The sequence below is a fragment of the Carassius auratus genome, chromosome 20 (assembly GCF_003368295.1).
Source record: "Carassius auratus strain Wakin chromosome 20, ASM336829v1, whole genome shotgun sequence".
In the NCBI taxonomy this organism is placed as follows: Eukaryota; Metazoa; Chordata; class Actinopteri; order Cypriniformes; family Cyprinidae; genus Carassius; species Carassius auratus.
In genome coordinates this window covers 27,543,044-27,559,299 of record NC_039262.1, presented here as the reverse complement: position 1 = coordinate 27,559,299, position 16,256 = coordinate 27,543,044, and the positions used below count along the sequence as shown (strand labels likewise).

At 41.0% G+C, this 16,256-nt stretch overlaps 1 protein-coding gene across 15 annotated transcripts in view; it reads left to right on the top strand.

The window, feature by feature from the left end:
• LOC113037695 (protein 4.1-like) overlaps positions 1–16,256 on the top strand; it is a 75,404-nt gene that overhangs the window by 18,843 nt on the left and 40,305 nt on the right. For all 15 annotated transcript variants that reach the window (XM_026195024.1, XM_026195023.1, XM_026195016.1 and 12 more), the window contains exons 2-4: positions 8,478–8,622; positions 10,853–11,230; positions 12,234–12,479. In XM_026195024.1, the coding sequence (XP_026050809.1) occupies positions 8,491–8,622; positions 10,853–11,230; positions 12,234–12,479 (756 nt within the window). In that variant the 5' untranslated portion in view covers positions 8,478–8,490. The remainder of the gene's footprint in view (positions 1–8,477; positions 8,623–10,852; positions 11,231–12,233; positions 12,480–16,256) is intronic.

Below are 16,256 nucleotides of genomic sequence, written 5' to 3'. Positions count from 1 at the left end.
TACTTTAGTGCAATGAAAGATTATTAATAGCGTTTCTTGTTCTGTCCCATTAAGGCTGTTAATAATCACATGTACTGTATAGCACAGTCATGGAGGCAGCAACATATGATTGATAGGACTCCATTATTATGCTATACATTTTAAAGACATGTCTTTTCATTTTATAGTTTATATTAATTTATAAATGCATGTTTTTAATGTATTTTACAACAATAAAGATAGCAATGTGTATAATTTTACCAGATTTTATTCTACACTTATTCACTTTTATTTGTTCCCCCGTAAATTTGCTTCTTGCATTTTTAAAATAACAATGGTGATAATAATAATTACAACAGCTTTATAAATATATTTATTATAACACTCACACATAGGCTACTCTTCAGATTGCCATCTATAATATTGTATAATGTTTTAAAAGAAGTCTCTTCTGCTCAGCATTTATTTGTACAGTTAAATTGTGCTTCGTTGGTATAGTGTCTGCTAAAATTGTAAAAAAGCAGGACAAAACGGTAAAAAACACATATTGACTATTCCGTTTACTTAAAGCAAAATACATGGGTGAAACAACATGAAAAACCGTGTTCAGTATTCTGCCCATTGTCTCCTTTTGTTCTGCTTCAGGCCAAGAATTGTCATTTCGGTCATCCCTAGTGATACAGTGATGTTATTAGGTATGACTGTTACACCATCACACCCACTACGATGAGCACCTGTCAGGGGGATTGGAGAGGTGTGCCCAAACCGTGAAAATAATTCCTAACACTGTGTCTACACCGGATGTGAGCGGCGCGACACTACTAAATAGAACCACAGATCTATAATAGAGATTCTTTATATATAGATCAGTCAATAGAACTAGGGATCAAACAATATATCGGGCCGATTTTTGAGGATTTGACGTGTATCGGCATCGGCCGATACGTGGCTGCTGCATTCGCTGATTGTTTTTCCCAGCATTATTTACAGACAGGCGTCCACAGGCAGCTCTGTGTTGCTGGAGACGCTGCAGTTCACACTGCCTCTCCCCCACTAATGCCCCGTTTCCACCGCAGGAACTTTACCCAGGAACTAGGGACTTTGGCCTGGTACTCGGTGTGTTTCCACCGCAGGAACCAGGAACTAAATAAAGTTCCAGATAAAGAAATGCCCCTCAGAAAGTCCCTGCTGGCGAGGTGGTACTTTTTCAAAGTTCCAGAACTTTCGGGGGCGGGACTTGGGCACTAAACATGCTGATTGGTTGAGTTCATGCAGCATTGGTTGAGTTCAACCACCATTTATTCAGATCATTTTCAAAATATTACTGTTTTTGTGTCATGAAATGTAAATTTAAAAGTATTTCAGGTGAGAATGTAGTTGTTTAAAACTCAAATCTGTGGTTTATTTATAAAGACAGCGCCTATTTAAAAATGTGTTTCGCCGATCTCGTAGACGGTGAGCTCCACTCGATCAGCAGGAGCTCAGTCCTCATGTATCCACAGAGAGCAGCCTCTCCTGGGATAGACCTTCTGATATGTGACGCTGGCTCTGATGTGTCTTTAGTGGTTAAACATAAAATATCATTCAGCTGCGGGGTAAATCTAACAGGTTTCCTTTGGTCTGTATTCAATTTATCTATATGTTAAAATGAAAATTAAAAAAAGCAAATCTATATAATATTTTGTTTCATTGTAATGGCTGTATACATACAGTACACACATCCCTGAGCTAAGTACATTTCTGCAGCTGTTCTTATGTTTAAATGAAAACCAAAGGAGGCAGTGGTATTTGATATCCTATTTCGTTTTATTTATTAATATACTGAGAGGAAAATTGCAGTAGCCAAGACGAGCTGACAGTACACTGCTGTTTGCAGATTTACCGGACTTGCGTCGTCGCAGACATCACACTCCCGAGACGAATGTGCAATCTTCAGCTGGGATGTTCCTGTGACAGCAGATGTCACTGATGGACACCGACATAAAAACAATATACATTTGATATTTTACAAGATTAGTTTTTATATACAGTATTACATAGCATATATATTTATAAAAAAAAAAAACTTTTTTAAAATATAAAATGTATGTTTATTTGCAACAGTAATGCTAACAATAATAAAAATAGATTTATGACAGTAAAACAGTGACATCTGCTGACGGACACGTGCTGCGCTGTCACAGGAACATCCCAGCTGAAGATAATGAGGAAATGTTGTCCTTCCTTTAGCCAAGTGCACTCCTAACAACACTTAATGTGACACGCGTGCCCTGCTCACTCCAGAGTCCCCACTCCACAGGGATCGGGATGATCACTTACATTTGGAATCTGCTTCGCCATTTTTGTCTTCTCTTCCAGATGAACTGAATCATGATGTTCATGACGTTCACTTATGGGTGATTTATAAGATGCTTTTCCACACGGGCCGAACTCACTCTGCACAGGTACGCTTTCATCTTCCAAGCTGAAGCCAGTATGTGTATATATGACAATATGGGACAAATATAATGTCATTTAGTGGCGGCAGGTGAAGCGTGCTGCTGTTAGATGTACAGTCAGACACAACGATGTGCACGGTTATCACATACAGTCGTGGGAAACAATGTGTTCGGCAATTAAAGACGCGACAGCACGAGTTTGTGGATGTGCGTCATTGAATCAATGTCTCAGTAATTAAAGAGGCAGGGAGGCGTGTCCCAGTGTGTTAGCCCTAGTGTAGTGCTGTGTTTGCATCAGTGGTTTTCCCCTGGCCCAGGGTCAGCTGGACGTCTCTGTGCTCTGTGTTGTAACAGCTGTGTGCTCTCAGAAACTCCCACAATTCCTCCAGCTCTTCTCTTTCAGCCCATCTTGAGGAAGTGTTGCACTCATGAGTGTCCTGATGAACCTGAGGTGTGTGTGTGTGTGTGTGTGTGTGTGTGAGTGAGATTGATTTGAGCACATGTGCAGTGATCTTATTCAGAATCAGGAGCGTGACCGTTGTTCAACATGCCAGAACTTCATTAAAACAATGCCAACATTGGTCTGGTGTTGATCCTGACTCAGGATGGGATCTGCAGATGTTTCACACACTCACCTGCAGATTTCTGTCTTGAGTGTGGAGGATGTGAGTTACTGACCGGTTTCAGTGTTGCTGATGTCATCGAGCTGGCAGCTGATTGGTCCGTCTGCAGCTGCTGATGTTCCTGCAGTGCATCGTGGGTCGTCTCATGAGCGCTGTGTTGTGTTTGTTCAGCTTGTGTTGTGTGTCAGTGGAACACACACACACACACACACACACACACTCACACACAGTGCTGTGTGTTTGCTCATGGTGGGGTTTGATGACTATTCAACATGAAAGAGTGTTTTGATGCTTTTCATTCTTCACTGATTCTCTGTCTCTTGAAGTCTCAGACTCCCCCACATGATGATGGATGTGATTTTGTTTCATGACAGTGGAGTTTACACACACACACACACACACACATGCACACACACTTCACATAGAAGCAGGGTAATTTAAATTTCATTCTTGTATTTGTAATTTTTTATTAAAGGGTTATTTCATCCAAAAAAGAAAATTAGGCCTGGTTTTACTCACTCCTGAGGAATCCTAGGTGTGTATGTCTTTCTTCTTTCAGATGAATCCTGTCAGGGTTATATAAAACTAGTCTTTGAGCTTTCAAGCTCTATCATTGCAGTCAGCACGTGTTGTGTGTGTTGTTAAAAAGTGCCTTTCCATAAAAAAAAGTGTCTCACACAGCTCTGGGGGGTGAACAAAGGCCACACATGCGTTTTTGTAAGAAAAATATTGATATTCAAATTAGGGGTGTGCACGGAAAGCCGGACATTCAAATATTCGTTCTGCTTTAAGTATTCGATAAATACAAATTATATTAGAATTTCGTTATATTTTTGCTTGCTGTAAAAAAAAAAACTATAAAACCTAATTCGGTCACTTTCTGTGATTCTCCACGGCATATTTGAAGTACTGAAGAAGACCTCAGTTCTTATGGGCCGTTCACATATCGCGTCTTTTGCGCGCTCAAGTTCGTTATTTCCGATGTTGGCGCGTGGTATGAGCGCTCATAATGGAAGCGACGTGGTGCGATGGGCTTGAAAGATCAAAGACTGTTTATAATATAACCCTGACAGGATTCATCTGAAAGAAGAAAGACATACATACAAAAATTATTTGTTCCAATTTAAGTTGATTTGTACATTTTATGGGCATTTTTACCTTAATAAAACCATTTTTTTCTTCTAAAAGTGTGCTTTGTCTTTTAAGTCAATTCTTAATTTAATCAGTCAGTTAGAATTAGACATTTTATGTTACCAAACAAACAACTGTTTAATTCAGCTCAGAGGGACACGAATGCATTTAACCTGCAGTTACAAATGCATAAATAATAGGGGTGTCACGATTTCGATTTCGATTTTAAATCGAAATCGATCGAAATTAAGTCACAGTCTCGAACTTCGAATTAAGAAAATGGAATCGTCGATGCTGCCACGCTCCCATGTTGTATGACGGCAAATCAATGACAAAAATAACCGAGCATTCAACTGATGCTGGCGCGCACGCTATATGGCTTCCACGAGAGGAAAACTGAATCGAATGCGAAGAAACGGGAGCCCGCGAGCTCATTTCAAACTCTAACGTGCGCGTGACATGTACTCTGCCCGCAATAAAAGCCCTCGCGCGCGCATGCTCATTGACCACATCCTCGCGCTCGATCATCTCACCTCTGCTCGCGCGAACAATTTTATTTTTGTCAGTCGTGGGGCGGGGCTTGCTGTTTTAGTTGTTATCTCAAATGTCATTGGTTATTCCCCTTTTCCTAAAGTCAGTATTCGACGCCTGTTAGAAAATGAGTAATAATTCACTTGACTTGACCCATCACTTCATCAGTGGACCAGATACATGCGAGTAATCATTTCTTTTGCTTGTTTAATTTATTTTTGTCTTTAATGTAATTTAATGCATTGTTTATAGAGTAGATCTTTTGTAGATACTTGATTAACTGGAATTCTTCTGATTGCTAGTGATTGCAGTCTTGTAATAAGAGATACACATATTTTACAGACTGTAATGATGCACACACACACACACATACTGTACATACATAATATATATATATATATATATATATTAGGGGTGTAACGATACGCGTATTCGTATTGAACCGTTCGGTACGACGCTTTCGGTTCGGTACGCGGTACGCATTATGCATACCGAACGGTTCGTTGGACTAATTAATTATATTTGGAAAAAAAAAGAGAAATATAATGATATGCGTTCAACAAGGTAGCCCAATAACCCAAACGACGTAACAGGCAACGCCCCTGACACTCCCGAAGAAGAAAAAAACACCAACTTATGTTTATGTTATGTTATGACTCAGTCAGGCGCTCGCTCACTCAGTACGCGCTGAAGGCTCGTTGCAAAATGGCCAATGCGTTTAACAGACTAGAAAAAGAAGATGACTCTCAAACATATTGTTTGAGATGCATGATTCCATCTATGAGCTGCTCGATCAGAGTGACATGAGAGCCCCTCCTTAGAACATTATTTGTAAATCCAAGTTATGGTAAGTGTGCACGTGAAGTCTTTGCACACTTTCTGAAATCCACACTGTGGTAAGTTTGCACACTACACTAGTGCTCTGCATTCTTTCTAAAATCCTATATAGTGAGGGCTTCGCGCGGTTGCTTCATTGCTTTAAAAAAAAAAAAAACACCAGCGTGAATACTTGAAACATGTCAACTCATTTACGCCGACATCACCTTATTGTGTCAGTATCTGGGAAAAGACGAAAAAAAGGAGAAACATGCACGCAACAAACTATGCCTGCAGCATTTAGACACCAGTATTATAGCTTACAGGGAATCCAAAGTGCACCCAAACACCAGACCTGTTGGTTATTTTAGGATCTTATATTTCTGGTCTGTTAAATGCATTAGACATTTTGCAATGAGCCTTCAGCGCGTGCTGAGTGAGCGAGCGCCTTAGGGTCCGTTCACATATCGCTCCTAAAAACGCGTGGAAAACGCTAAGCACGTCTTTCTCCTCCTTTCCAAAGCGCTCGGGCAGAAGCGCTCATGAGGCGTCTGTCTTTGCTAAGCAACAATGACGTGCTCTCTCCATGAGACGCGGAAATTTCAGCGAAGGATAAATGGATTTGCAGCTCTAAAAATCGCTTGCAGTAGCTCTGCTACTAAATTTATTTCAAAATTGCAATCCATATACAACTATAATCAGCTGTTCCTTCATCTTGGCTGAGTTTTCAACGTTGTTATGGGAAAGGATGAAGCTGATTGGTTAGTTCTTGTCACATGACCCGCGGTGCGCTTGCGGCATTCTGAAAAGTTGAGATGTTTTTGCATTTTGCTGTATCTAAAACGTACCGAACCGAACCGAACCGAACCGTGACATCAGTGTATCGTATCGAACCGAACCGTGAATTTTGTGAACCGTTACACCCCTAATATATATATATATATATATATATTATAAATAAATCTAAATGAATGACATTGAAGTGTTTAACAAGTGTTTTATCTTTAATCTTTTAAATAGATGCATCGTAATATTTGAAGGTTAGTTTAGTCATTTTTTATTGTTTTTGTTTGTTTTGTTATGAACTTGAATGTCATCTTTTGTGACTGCACTTACAAAAGAGAAACTGGATGGCAGTTTATTTTAAGTTTTCAATTGACTAAAGATATAAGTTATTGTTACATTATGTTGTTAATGAAAGTTTTAAATTTGACAGTGTAATGTGGTACATTGCAAACAAAGGTCAGATATTATATTACATAAAAGTCTAGTTTGAAAAATGACAATCTGTGCTTTAAAGAAGTGAAGTGACATTCAGCCAAGTATGGTGACCCATACTCAGAATTTGTGCTCTGCATTTAACCCATCCGAAATGCACACACACAGAGCAGTGAACACACACACACACACACACACACACACACACACACACACACACACACACACACACACTGTGAGCACACACCCGGAGCAGTGTTCATCATTTATGCTGCGGCGCCCGGGGAGCAGTTGGGGATTCGATGCCTTGCTCAAGGGCACCTAAGTCGTGGTATTGAAGGTGGAGAGAGAGCTGTTCATGCACTCCCCCCACCCACAATTCCTGCCGGCCCGGGACTAGAACCCACAACCCTTCGATTGGGAGTCCAACCCTCTAACCATTAGGCCACGACTTCCCTAAAAGAGAATAAATGTAAAAATCGAGAATCGAATCGAACCGTTACCTTAGAATCGAAAATGCAATCGAATCGAGGATTTGGAGAATCGTGACACCCCTAATAAATAATAGTGTCATTTAAAAAAAAAAGTGTAAATACAGTTATTTACAATTATAAAAATAATGAAAAGATACTTTAAAAGTGACACGTCATGAAAATCTGACTCTTCTGGGTTTTAAGTGCTGTTATCAGGGTCACGGTGTATCTACCACCCAAGGAAACATGACTAAGATTAACCCAGTAACTACGTTTTGGTAAGCTCTTTTCTGCAAGCGTCTGAATAAAGTGTGCGTCTGATTTCACTCCCTTGGTGACGTTTCAGAGATTTCATTATACATGTATACGTGGATCTGCTTCCACTCAAAATAGGGATTTTCAAAGGGATTTTGAGCTGAAACTACACAGACACAAGCTAGGGACACCTGAGACTTGTATATCGTAAAAAGGGATATAATATCTCCTTTAAATGTGAAATTAAAACCACCAGAATGTGGCAGCAAGTCTCTGTTAATAAGTGATTCATGCAATTGAACCGAATCATTGGATGAAATAAAGCAAAAACGGGCAATATAGTGTCTAAAACGTAAGTCTCTTAAGATTAACTTCTTGTTTAGTAACACATTTGTAATCATAGTGTGATTTCCAGTCTTAAATACGTCCAGCACTTTATTATTTTCCAGTCTATGTCCAGTGTTTATGGGGTGGTGCGTCAGTAATAATGGTCCGTAGGGTTACAGTAAATGGACTAAACGAAGCCTCGAGGCTAATAATTTGGCTGAATGGTTTTTTTGTATAGGAGTTACTCAAGGTATTGTTTCAGCTCTATAATGGTGTACTTAAAGTGAGAAGTTGAAATGTCTCATTCATTGATTTCCTAAAACTGCAGCAGAGTAACAACACTTTTAGAAGTCACACTGTATGGAGCTGCACCTCTTTCACACAGACACACAGGACAGCTGGACTTCATATTCAATAGCAGTGTTTTTGAGCTTTAATATCCACACATTATGCCAAAGCCCATGGCATTCCATACTGTATTGTACATTCCCTTCTGGATTCCTTTCGTGTTTTCTGTGCGGTGGAAGTCCTAGGGCCCTGCATACAGACACGCAGAGAATACAGCTGTATACACATTCTACAATCATAAGAGTCACGCATCAGGGATATAGACATCAACAATCGCTGCTAACAGAGCTGAACTTTAAAGACGTGTGTTTGTGTGTGTGTGTGTGTGTGTGCGCCAGTGTGCCGGCCGTGATGACGACAGAGGTGGGATCAGAGACAGACGTGAAGAAGGAACCGGAGAAGGATCCTGAAGTCCAGCAGCAGACCGAGCAGCCTGAAGAACCTGCTGACCACACCGCCTCGACCAGCGCTGACCAGCCACAGGTACAGCTGATGTCACAGCATGGACTAATGCACAGACATTAAGATATGACATCAACATGCATTTAGCATTATTACAATCACCCCCAGAACTTCACCATGATGAGCTTTTCCTCAACAGTTCTCCTTGAAGCTAATGCTTTCTGTTAGTTATAGCACACACTAAGAAAAGTAAAGACCAGACTGAACGTGGTGTGTGTGTCTGCGGGGCGGGGCTAACTCACAAGCAGCTCGCATTGTCAAAGAAACATGAAGAAAGACAAATGCATGGATCAGGAGGACCCACACAGGGTTCAGTTTCCTAAAAAAAGAGTGTTGTTAATAACGAGATATTGTCAGTAGGGATGCACCGAAATGAAAATTCTTGGCCGAAACCGAAAACCGAAAAAGAGAAAACCAAGGCCGAAAACCGAAACCGAAACACCGAAATAAATTATGCCAATTATTAGTACCATTACATTTATTGCTATGACCGTGTACTAACTTTACTAAAATTAAGACATTGCAATTGCATAAATTAATATTAAAGTTTCAAAGATAATTACAATTACATAACTTATAAAAAAAAAAACATAAAAATACACAATTACAAATGATGTAAATATTTATTAAGCACATTGCAACAATGCACAGTATAAAATAAAATTCAAACTAAAAATGTATCCCACTCATGTGTATATTTAATAATAATGTACAGGCCTACTGGCCTGCAGAAAGGTTTTAAAATGAACAGTTCTCTCATAAAAACAAAGTGCATTTAGGTGAAGTGTATTTGAAATTTTTCTATGTAAGACTAGAAAGTGCATTACTTCTCCAGTTGGCAAGACTGTTATCACTTCTGGGGATGGGGACTTCAGACAGATAACCATCTAGCTGTTGAGCAGTTGAGCTTGTCATCTGCCTGACATTTGAGAAATATTTGAGAGAGTGTATTTAAATAAAAATAAACATTTTTATCAAATTAAAGCAGAAATCTATCAGAAAATCTAGCATAAATATGGCTACAATCTGATATTATGTATGTATATATGTTTGTGTGTGTGTATAAGAACAAAATAGCCAACGTATTATTATTATTTGAGGCACTTTCTTGCAGAATTTCACTGAACATATCAGACAACGCTGGTGCATGGCACTCATCTGGTGCAGAGACGAGTCTTTTTTTCTGCGCTCTGATCTGTCTTCTGCGCTTGGCGCATCTCCGTCTCCACGCGGGTTCTCCGCATCCAGCGCGGCCTGGATCATTTCTCGTGCGCGCTGCCTTATTTCCGCATCCAAGTAATGGTCATTATAACGCGGATCAAGCACATTCGCGCAGGATCCGACAAGATCTCAGTGAGACGTGTGCTAACAGACTCTATAAGACTGTACTTTTCTTTGTTTTTACTTCGTGGTCCGTCTTAATCTCTTTGTTAGGAGACGTTTTAGTGCTGCGAATAAAGGAATACGAAGAGAGAGAATGTTCTCACTGGTGTTAAGTGAATGTCGCGTGGAGCTCGTGGTCTGCGCTATGCTGGTGCACGTGCAGGTCGCGGTTTCTGTTTGCGTCATCACAACATTTCGGCCGTGTTGTTTCGGTGATAAAAGTCTTTCGGACGAAAACCGAAAAGGCCATTTTCGGCCGAAAATTTTCGGTGGCCGAAATTTCGGTGCATCCCTAATTGTCAGAACAAAATCACAGCACTTGGACAGTTTAGAGAATCACAACAATGGTAGTGTTATGTTTGAGTTTACCTGACTGTTCAAATATCAATCTGTAACTTATATAATGTGTAGTTATCGCCATCTTTCCGCCGTGGAGTTAGTTTTTACACAGGAGAATCAGATTCAGTGTGGACATGCACGCTGTGTTAATGAGCGACCTGCTTGTTATAGATCAGAAAACACCTGAAGTACCTTCTTACCGCAAATTATTTGAAAGTAAGCGTACTAACTTGTATTTACATTTGTTTTTAAGCAAGTTGGTGATATGTAATAATGCATATATTTAGCAAAAATAAGCTAATGTTTTTTTTCTAGCTGACTGTTTATGGAGGTTTTCATGCTTGTTTTTATTAACTTCTGAATTTGAAAACTGAGACCTCTTAATATCAGAGGTAACGAAGCACAGAGCCTGTTGTGAATTGGGTGGGATATGCACTAGACGTAAAGCTTTGTTCACACATCAGCACAGAACAGCATAGATGCATTCCTGGGATGAGAGGCGATTGAAGTGGTGTTTCCTCCTGCGCAGGAGCAGATCCAGAGCGGCCAGGCCGAGAGCGATCAGGAAGCGGCTGTGTCTCCGGAGCCCAGCAGTCCTCCTGCTGCCGGCACACAGAAGAAAGAGAAGGGCATCTCACGCTTCCTGCCTCCATGGCTTAAACGACAGAAGTCACAGAGCCAGGACAAGCCCAGCGAGAGCTCAGCGCCGCCCAAGCAGGAGAGCGTGGAGCTGAAGGAGGAGGAGGAGGAGACGAGCCAGCCGAAAGAGGAGGTGGACGCAGGAGGAGCAGCGGCTGCCAGCACAGAACAGACAGAGGAGGTGAAGGAGGTGAGAGAGGAGGTGCAGACGGAGGAGAAGGAGAAAGAGAAGGAGGAGGAGGAGTCTATCGGCAGTGCTGACACACAGGTGAGACAAACATGGACGACTATGTCTGGATGTATACACCAGTAACACTTCTGTTTTTGGTCATTAAGGAGACTTTAACAGTGACAGTAAAAACATTTGTGATGTCAAAAGATGCTGTTGGTCAAAATGTATCATGTTTCCACAAAAAGATTGTGCAGCACAACTGTGTTCATCACTGATAATAATCAGAAATGTTTCTTGAGCAGTAAATCAGCAAAATGATGCAACCTTGGTGAGCAGAAGAGACTTCTTTCAGAAACATTAGAAATCTTGCCCACCCCAGTCTCTTGTTCGGCAGCATTCAAGAGATTAGCTTGAACTCAGGAGACAGTGGACTCAATCAGATTCATTCATTTCACTCTGCTGGATGGAGCAGTTCATTCATTTCATCTCTCACTCTGATCTGGTTTTAGTTTTAAAGGGACATTTTATGTGTCAAAATGCTAAATTAAGACACTTTTTAAACCAGAGATTTGTTTATTTATTTAAAGTTTTTATCAGTATTTTATTAAAAGAAAAAAAAGAAGAACACAAGTAGCTCAGATGGTTATGCTTGACATTGACTGTGATTTGATTTTTTGAAACAGTTGCAATCCTTGTAGATGTTTTATTTTATTCAGAAATGTTGTTGATTATAATCGAGCATTGATTTTGGAGCTCGTCTGCATATCTGCTGGTTAAGCTCTTAGATCACTTCCTGCAGCAGCTTCTGGTGTTTACTACAGATCTTTCAGGCTCAGAAAACCTGCATGTGATGGGACTGTAATCCAGATCAGATGCTGAACACGATGGAGGAGTGAAGACACACTCGCCCTCCGTCACATGATGCTGTAGAATAAACGCTTCCTTACACCACACGCTTCAGTCAGAACCCATCAGTCAAGTGTCCATTCCTTCAGCATCTGCCCAGTGACATCATCCAGCAGCCATCCGCTCCACTGGAAAACACCAGAGCACCCGTGTGTGTGTGTTAACCTATGGTGTGTGTGTGTGTGTTCTGCAGCCTGTGAGAGAGGAGAAAGAGGGAGAATTGGAGGTGGAGGAGAAAGAGGAGGAGAAGAAAGAGGAAGAGAAAAAAGAGGAGGGGAAGAAAGAGGAAGAGAAGAAAGAGGAGGGGAAGAAAGAAGAAAAGCAACTGATCCAGCAGGAGGCAAGTGTGCTGTCAACTCACAAAGTCAACAAGAAGATGAAGATGGTGGTGTGTCACGTGACCCTGCTGGACGGCAGCCAGTTCTCCTGTGAGGTGGAGGTAAGACACGTCCATCTGTCCGTCTGTGTATATTAGCAGCTGGATGTTGTGATGTTGAAATCATTCTACTTTACTACAAATGAGTTGGTAACACTTGCATGAGCTGAATAGCTGTTAAAGTCCACATCACAATCTAGTCTGGTTCCATTTCCTGTCCTAATTCATGTGGTCTGATTGTGATCAGCTGTCTGTGAGTGCTTGTGCTGTGTGAACGCTTCAGTCGTCCTGTTGACCGTTGGTGAGGGGTCAGATGACGGTTCATTCAGTTGAAACCTTTACTCCAGTCTGTGTTTCACTGCTGTTTATTTTAATGTTCATTTAGGGTGTTAATAGGCCTGCTGTGTAGGTGGAGATGTGTGTTTGTTGCTTGGATTTGTCTATATAGTCTGATAATCAGCACAGGTGAGATCTGACATGCCCATCAGCATCAGCTCCACAGCAGCACGACCCATTGTACCTGGATCTGCCAGCAGTGTAAATGTAGTCACTGTGTCAAAATGTATTTATAATATATACATCATATATCATTTGAAATATTTATTGTAGAATTAAAAATAGCTCAATTGTAAAATTAATTCAAAAGAGTTGCAGGAGGAGTGTAATAGGAGCTGTTAATGGATCCGTCATCGTGTTGAAAGGAGCGTTCAGATGTGTGCAATGACCTCTGACCCCGCAGTGATCTGGTGAGTGTTTTGGAGGTCAGATAATTGGGGGTCTGTCAACAACCCCAAGAGGTTAAACCCTCGCTGTCTGCTGTTGCTGCTGGGATGTGGACACGTGGAGTTCATGCGCACAAACACAGTGGTTTGAGTCTTACTTATCAGAGAGGTCCTTCAAAGTATCTTGGAGAGGTGAAGTGTCCAAGTCACAGCATCTAACTACTGCAGATTTGCTTTATTCAACATCAAGAAGATCAAGCCCTTTCTTTCGGAACATGCTCTTGTTCTGTCCAGGCTGGACTATTGCAATGCTCTTGTGGCAAGACTTCCAGCCAGTACTATCAAACCTTTGCAACTAATTTGGCAGTAAGAGTAGTCTTTAATGAACCGAAAAGAGTCACACCTCTGTTCATCAAGTTTGTGCTCACTACTAATAGCTGCTTGCCTACAAAACCACCACTGGCTCTGCAGCCCTTGACCTAAATTCACTACTTCAGACTTATGTGCCCTCTAGAAGCTTGCATTTTGCAAGTGAACAACTCGTTGTAGTGCCAAAAGTGCCATCCCAAAGAGACCACATTGCAGTGTAGCTTATTGTCTGATGCCATATTAGATCTTAATATGACACCAGCTTAATTATATGTACATTTATACATGACATTTATACAGTCATTTTTGCAGGAAGTAACAAGAGCAGTGAATGATTTTCTTTTCACTTTGTCTTTTGTTGTTTGATTAACAACAGCAGCAGGTATTTTAAGCTGCTGTCTCTTTGAGATGCAATGCACTGATCTACTATCTTGATGCATGTTTTTTCCACCCAACTTTCTCTGTGAACCGATCTTGTGTATATGAAAAAGTACACAAGGATAGGGATTTGTGAATATGCAGCACAAAATCAGAGTGTTTGAAATACTCATCCACATTGTTTTGGTGTGCTCAACAGACATGTCTGTGATTGGCTACAACACTCAACACTTTAAAAGCACACACGGTGCACATGCTGTAAATGGAAGCCTTCACACAGAGCCAGATGTCTTCACAGAACACTGATACATACAGGAGCATTTAAAAGCATGATATGTTTATACAAGAATCGTTTGAAATAATTTAAGATATTATAGAATGACATCTATTTATCTTAAATAGTATGTAAAGAACTTGTTAGACATCTGTGCTCTGTGAAGGCTATCACAGTAAATCGAGAACCTATCTTCGGAGGCTGAAGTGAACAGCAGTGCAGGTGAGTGTTGGGATATGATTGATGGTTTGGGCACTCATTACGGGGCGCTCTGTGAGCTCTGAACAGCCTCGGCTTTGTCCCATCACTGGAAAGTGCTGAGGCATTGCTAAGCACCATTGTCCTGGTGTATTCATGCATGAGACGGTGGCATGTTTGCTCAGAGAAGAGCGCCACTGTCTCCGGGTCGCCCGGACGCATTAGCCGCAGCTTCACACAAAGCTTTCCAGACGTGACGCTTTATGGGGACGGTGGGGACAATGAGGGCTCTCAGGATTAGATGTTAGGAGCGCTGCTGCATTTCTGTCCTGATGGCAGGATATAGTCTTGTCTATCTGGAAAGCGAATAGATGATTGACAGGAACTCTCAGCCAATCAGAGCGCAGTGACCTACATAACAGCAGGACGCATATGGCGTTATGTTTTTAATGCTGTAAAGGCAGAGATCCTGTCCCTCAGTGTTTTCTTCTCTCTCATCGCGGTGCGGTATATTGAGATATGGCCATCATGAGGAGACGGAGACCTCAGCTGTGTTTGACACTAATGCTGCAGGACGCTCGTTCGTTTATCCTGTGTAAACCCTGCTCAAACATCCCATCAGTGATTCTCTTGGACTTTACAATGAATTTATTCATGCTATTATTGCGTGGGCAGTTAGAGTTCCTTCTTTTGTTCTCATTCATCTTCTTTCTTTTAGGCTTTGGCTGTCATTCATTGCTGTACTCTCTGATCCTGTAGTTTTTTTCTTTCTCATAGATCTAGTCTGCTCATGCATGTCTCTCTGAGCATGTGATCTTATAGCTGCTAGGCTTTTGCTCATAATAATCCAATGCATCCTTCACTTCTGTGCACGAGTAACAGCAGCTCAAACAGATCTGAGTACCTGAACATTCATCTGTTAAGCCTGTGAAGCCTACTGTATCATATTTGAAATGCTGCAGATTATTTTAGGTTTTTCAACATGATTAAACCTGTGAAACACAATCTACTCCACTCCTCCTGTCGTCTGATTGATCGTTTGTATTTCTTTCTGCAGTAGAAGCCCTTTAGTGTAATTGTACAAATGTCCATTTTCAGCTGCTGCTTCAGTGTCTTTCTGCTGTCAGATCTTGTCTGATTGTGATCAAGTAAAGGTCAGAATAAGGTCAGTAATATCTCCAGATGAACTCTTCCTGGACTGAAGCAGCTCAGCTTTACTTGATTCTCCATCAATCATGTTTTAGAGTCTCAGGATCTTCTGAGGAGCGTTTGTTTCTTCATTTCTCAGTCATCATTAGATTGCATTGCATTCACAGACTTAGCATTTAGATTTTCTCCCAAATGTTAACATTCACTGAAGACAGAACTGACTGATTGGTTTACATGAATACTCACCAAGAAATGACTTCTGACATAATTGTTTGTGAATTTGACTCTCAAGTTCATGTGCTTCCAAATAATTGTTTTATTCTTCCTAGGAATGTGTCATGCTTTTATGAACTTCTTTTAATATCACACATCTCCAGCTCTTCATTTCCGTGTTTATCCATATAACTTCATCATCCTAGTTGTCACTGTTTAATGGCTAGCAGCACTTTACTGTGGTGAAATCATCTCACAGTCACTTCCTTTACTCTGGATCAGGATCATCTGACATCCCTGCTGTCCTCGTGTGTGTGTGTGTGTGTGTGTGTTGAGCAGCACGGGTCATGTTTCTGCTCTGGTTTGTTGTGCAGATGTCTCCACCCATGAGTACCTGCAGCTTTCTGTGGCCATCGTGTGGTGTGTGATACACTAGTGTTTGTTTGCTCCCGCCGTTCACCTGAGAGTCACTCAAACTGAGATCCATTAGCTGTGTGTGTGTGTGTGTGTGTGTGTGTGTGTGTTTAACGAGTGTAA